The sequence below is a fragment of the Salvelinus alpinus genome, chromosome 27, assembly GCF_045679555.1.
Source record: "Salvelinus alpinus chromosome 27, SLU_Salpinus.1, whole genome shotgun sequence".
Taxonomy (NCBI): domain Eukaryota; kingdom Metazoa; phylum Chordata; class Actinopteri; order Salmoniformes; family Salmonidae; genus Salvelinus; species Salvelinus alpinus.
Genome location: NC_092112.1, coordinates 37,749,103 through 37,755,102, shown reverse-complemented (window position 1 = coordinate 37,755,102; position 6,000 = coordinate 37,749,103). Strand labels below are relative to the sequence as shown.

General features: G+C 45.4%; 1 protein-coding gene across 1 annotated transcript in view; it reads right to left on the bottom strand.

Annotated features, from left to right (window-relative positions):
• Window positions 1-248: 248 nt before the first annotated feature.
• The window catches only part of LOC139556500 (transmembrane protein 121), a 64,171-nt gene continuing 58,419 nt past the window's right edge, over window positions 249-6,000 (bottom strand). Inside the window, exon 2 of the mRNA XM_071370538.1 lies at window positions 249-3,120. Coding sequence (XP_071226639.1) covers window positions 1,397-2,362 — 966 coding nt within the window. The 5' untranslated portion in view covers window positions 2,363-3,120 and the 3' untranslated portion in view covers window positions 249-1,396. The remainder of the gene's footprint in view (window positions 3,121-6,000) is intronic.

The window sequence follows — 6,000 nt, the reverse complement described above, 5'->3', positions numbered from 1 at the left end:
AGTGCTATTTGGAAAAAGTGCAGTCAGTGGAATTGTCAATTATTATTATTTTTTTTACATCGGTTTTCTTTAGAAAAATTGAAAAGAGAATGAATTAATTTTCTTGTAGACAAAAGTAAATTTTGTATCCTTTTTAACCTGGCTTTTTAAAGGTTACATTCCTCTTCTGTATAATGCTGGGTACTACAACACGTCCTCGGTTATGTAGCCTCCAAGTCAGAGATTGTGGGTTCAGAGAAAGACAAATCTCTCACATTCTTTGGATACTTTTATTAAAACATTACTTGCCTCCAACATAACGTTTTTGTAAAGAATGTACATAATAATAATGTTAATCATATGAATAATACTTTAACACTCACTTCATCAGTTAAGTAGAAATAGTTTGCAGTTTTCAATTTGGATTGTACATTTATATTTTAACGTTTGTCAACGAGGCCATGTCTGCACTTCTCTGCATTCTTTGACTTCAAGGCTGTACAGTAAGGGAAATCAACATGATCTTTTTCCCTTCTGTTTTTCTGACATGAACACATCTCTTCTCCCCTTTGCTGTTTCTTTCACACCCACTTTTTTTAAGCCACACGCTTACAGTACATCGAAATACAGTTTCACACGAATCCCCCCCATCCGCCCACACACACACAGAGAGTTGGCTGCCTTGAGTGGAGTGTATAGTGCTGAGCTCTGGTGCTTTTATCAGACATTTGGTCATAAAACATCACACTGACAGAGGCAGCAGGCTCCTTTCTCAGCAGAACCAAGCAGAGGCTAAATTTCACTCTATTGCCACCCTTCCCCCACCACAGCTCAAACAAACCTTCTTATTGACCCTTTCTCCTTCGCTTTCTCTCCATCCTCTCTTTCTCCACTTCAACTGAAGTGCTTCTTCAGAGCGAGTGGTGTACCTCCGTTTCTAAGGACAACAAAGAATAAAAGCCACGTAATGGACGGTTGAAAAGGGGCATTTGAAAAAATCCCATATATTCAGGGAGGAACACGTTTTCCAATTTACTGTTACACAACATACGTACATCACTGAGCTGCAGAATTTGGAGATTGTCCGATATTATTAATAAAGTTTTAAAACGGTTAATTTAAAAACACAATTCGATACACAATTCAATAAAAACCATGTCAGTTCCTTCTTGTCAGAATCAAGAAGGTGAATCTCCTTCTCCAACAGACAGTCTAGGCTATAAATATTCCTCTAGTTGTTATATCCACAGTTGTTCACAGTTGTATGACAGGAAGAACAATACAATCCTGTCTTGAAACCCATTTCTCTCTTAACACCAATCTTTCCACGGCTGGATAGATCGAACAAGTCCAACCAGAACTTAGGGTTTTGGTTAGTCACTGATCACAACGGTGGAGTGACTCATGTGTCTGGCGGTCATGTGTCTATGTCGCGAGCTGGCGAGGGTTCGTGGGGCAGGTTGGTGGAGTTGGGCAGGGTCTGCGAGTGCGATGTGTGGGGCGCATGTCCATGGCACACCGAGTTCTGCTGCAGCTCCAACGCCATGGTGTTCTGCGGTTGAGGGAACTCCTTCACTTGACGCCGGTACTCCAGGAACGTGGACGCCTTCGTAGCGATCGCCACCACGTTCTTGCCCACGAAGATGGTCGAGACTCTACTGTCCTGGAACAGGACCATGTTGACCCCACGGATCAGGATGGTGACCACGTTGATGGTGACTAGGCTGAGGATGGGATAGAGCATCATCTTCTGGGGCGACACGTGCTCCCCTTGCATGGAGATCTCACTGAGCGAGACGCAGGGCAGGATGAGGAGAAGGATGTAGCAGTAGAAAAACATCAGTCCCTCGGCCCAGATGGGCAGGCCTGTCCGCTGAGGCTCCCACAGGTTGGCCTGGATGTCCAGAAGATCCAGAAGATCTAGAGCCACCCAGAAGAGCCTCCCCCGCATGTCCTCCTTCTTCCTGAAGGTCCTCACGTACTCCATGTTGTCCAGAGCCACGAGAACCAAGTAAAGCCCTGGGACGCACACGGACAGTAACAGAGTCAAGGCTTTCCGGGCCACAGTCTCCAGAGACTTCCTATCCGCCTTGCAGTTCTGGAAGACGAAGTAGAGCTTGATCTCCAGCACAAAGATGTAGAGGAACCAGAGGATCATGGCGTAGCCGCGGCGGGCCGTGCGCACCTCGGCGCCCACCCACACGGCCACGTAGCGCAGCACGATGAGGAAGCAGATGTCCCCGACCAGCACGATGATGCACACGCCGATCTTCCTAGGCCCCTGGTTCTGCTCCACCAGATAGGCGTCCATGAAGGCCATGCTGGTCATGATGACGATGGTGGTCAGGCACACGTGGCGTTTGTCCGGAGGTGGCAACACCATGGCGAGGACCGGACCCGACCGCCTGCTGGCTCTCACCTCCAGTTCACGGTTGCCGAGTTTAGAAAAATAATGGGTTCCTGTGGGAACACCAGTGAGTCATACAGTTAATCTATTGAGAGTCAGTCCAGTGAGTAAAAACAGTGAAGTTGTGGGAGGGGTCAGTCTTTGTAGGGCTGGTAGGTCATTTCTCAGGCCATGCGAACACAGGAACATCATCTCATCACTCAGCGCAGTTCCATTGATCCCCTTCTGCTAGTAAAGCAGGTGCCACAGTGAGGTGCTATATGGCTGACGGTCCATGACTGATACTGGGATGCTAATCCACACACTGAGGGGGAGTGGAAGATACACAGAGGGGTGTGTGAGGGGCATGTATAGGACACAGAGTGCAATGTGAGATTCTATGGGTTAGAGAAAAGCAGTGTGTTTGTGCAGCTCAGTCTCTCAGTGCGTGTGGAGGCTGAGAGAGATTCTGTTATTCAGTGTGTGGCGGAATCACCCTGTGGGGCAGCACTGGCGAAGGTGGTGCAGTGTGTGTGGCTCTGTCCAGTGGTGCAGTGTATGTGAATGTGGAAGCGAAAGAGGATTCTGCAGTGGCCAGATCCCCAGTAGCCATAAATCACAGAGACAAGGGAGGGGGGGTCAGCGACCCGTTGGGCCCCGCGTCCAACGCCAGCTTCCCCGGAGGGAGGCTCTCACACTGGGCCAGAGACACAACATCCTCTCGCCCCTCCGCCACGTGCTGGCCTCGCCAATGCCTGGGGGAGAGAGAGTGAAAGGTAGAGAGGGGGATGGGGAAAGGGAGAAAAAGAGAACTGTCAGTGCAACTGGGCTATATAATGCAGCGCTCATTGCCAAAGACAGCAGGCTGTCAACAAGCTAGAAGCCAGGAAGTGTGTCAGTATGGTTAAGATGTGGTCTTGCTTGTTACAGTGTAGGGTGGGAGGAAGATGCTGCACCACTCAGGACCATTTTAGACCATCTGTCATCGCTATATCACTGTGTAATAGGGAGTGCCTGAAGACTTGGTCCATGTTAAAATAACTTAGAATGGCAGGTAGGGGAGACAGAGGGAAATTGTAACAGGGGGCAAGTGTAACACAAGCTAGAGTGATAAAACTCACACAGTACATACCCATTTAGGTTCTCTCTCGTCTTGAAATGTTACAGCCAAATATTTCACTATTTGCAAATGGTTGTTTTTTTAGGGGTGAAAGAAGTTTTCCCACCAGCTCTATTTTTCTTATACTGCCCTGAGCATTAATGTACAATAATTCAAACTAGCATAATTTTCATCACTATATGTTGGCCAAACATTGACATGAATGACATGTGTCAATATTGTTGTCTCTTGCTAGGCGTATGTTTTGTCATGGCTGTTGGGTTGTGGGCAATTGTAAAAGGACCCTGAGCCAAGCAGCCAAATGATGATGATAACAAGTCACTTGACCTTTAGGATTGTATGAATTATACAGTGCCTTCGGAAAGTATTGAGACCCCTTGACTTTTTCCACATTTTGTTACGTTACAGCCTTATTCTAAAATTGATTAAAGAAAGACCTTATTTATGTAAGTATTCAGACCCTTTGCCATGAGACTAGAAAATGAGCTCAGATGCATCCTGTTTCCATTGATCATCCTTGAGATGTTTCTACAACTTCATTGGAATCCACCTGTGGTAAATTCAATTGATTGGACATGATTTGGAAAGGCACACACCTGTCTATATAAGGTCCAACAGTTGACAGTGCATGTCAGAGCAAAAACCAAGCCATGAGGTCAAAGGAATTGTCCGTAGAGCTCCGAGACAGGATTGTGTTGAGGCACACATCTGGGGAAGGGTACAGAAAAATATCTACAGTATTGAAGGTCCCCAAGAACTACCAAGACTCTTAGAGCAGGCCGCCCGTCCAAACAATCGGGGGAGAAGGGCCTTGGTCAGGGAGGTGACCAAGAACCCGATGGTCACTCCGACAGAACTCTAGAGTTCCTCTGTGGAGATGGGAGAACATTCCAGTGAAAGGCACATGGCAGCCCTCTTGGAGTTTGGCAAAAGGCACCTAAAGACTCTCAGACCATGAGTAACAAGATTCTCTGGTCTGATGAATCCAAGATTGAACTCTTTGGCCTGAATGCCAAGCGTCACGTCTGGAGGAAACCTGGCACCATCCCTATGGTAAAGCATGGTGGTGGAAGCATCATGCTGTGGGGATGTTTTTGAGCGGCAGGGACCGTGAAACTAGTCAGGATAGATGCAAAGATGAATGGAGCAAAGTACAGAGAGATCCTTGATGAAAATCTGCTCCAGAGTGCTCAGGATCTCAGACTAGGGTGAACGTACACCTTTCAACAGGACAACAACCCTAAGCACACAGCCAAGTCAACGCAGGAGTGGCTTCGGGACAAGTCTCTGAATGTCCCTGAGTGGCCCAGCCAGAGCCCGATCGAACCTCTCTGGAGAGACCTGAAAATACCTGTGTCGCGACGCTCCCCATCTAACCTCACAGAGCTTGAGAGGATCTGCAGAGAAAAATGGGAGGACTCCCCAAATACAGGTGTGCCAAGCTTGTAGTGTCATACCCAAGAAGACTCAATGCTGTAATTGCTGCCAAAGGTGATTCAACAAAGTACTGAGTAAAGGGTCTGAATACTTAGGTAAATGTAATATTTCAGTTAGCTTTTTATTAAAACATTTGCAATAAATTCTAGACACAGTTTTTTGCTTTGTCATTATGGGATACTGTGTGTAGATTGAGGGGGAAAAAACGATAACATTTTAAATAAGGCTGACATATGTGGATAAAGTCAAGGGGTCTGAATACTTTCTGAAGGCACTGTACATGAATTATATAAATAATAACTTTAAATAACCTTGTGGTCCTGTAGACTGACAAAGAAGTTGTCAACACATATAACCTGGGCACCATCAGAGAATTCAGATGTTTTGAGAGGAACTGAATGACCATGCAAAATAATGAGTGTTACTATAATTATTGGTTTCGTACAAAGACATACTCATATTTCTTACAAAATCATTACATATCATAGACAATTCATATTTTTTAGTTGCTACATTTGACCCCAGCTACTGCAGCTACCCCTGGCACCGGGGCAAATGTAGCCGACTTCCGGACTTTTCTGATTCAAATCAATACTGTGAGCTGACCGTCTTATGTATAGACGTATAAATGGTATGAATGATTAGGAGACAGATGTACGTTTCTTTATATATTAAAACAAGTTACTAGACTAGTAGTTCAAGTGGTCTCTGAGCAAAAGAGTAAAATACAAAAACTGTCACAATTGCCCTCAGTCTCCCCTATCATATTGTGATAAAAAATGATAGCTCGTACTACAATAACTTCATAACTGTTTGGACCTTTGCCCCATTTACTCCTAGATCATTCACAGGATCTGCATTAATCCCAAGTGATCAGAAGTGGGTACACAATATCATAGAATAGACTTCTCAATACACACTTTCACAAGTTAAATAGACAGGATATGTCTATCTATGTCCAATATGCCTCCACAGACAGGAGAAAACATATTTTCTCAATAAAAACAGAAGTCTCAATGCCAGTCAATAACGGTAGAACATTCAGCCATCCTGCAGAGTGTTACTTAATATATCAATA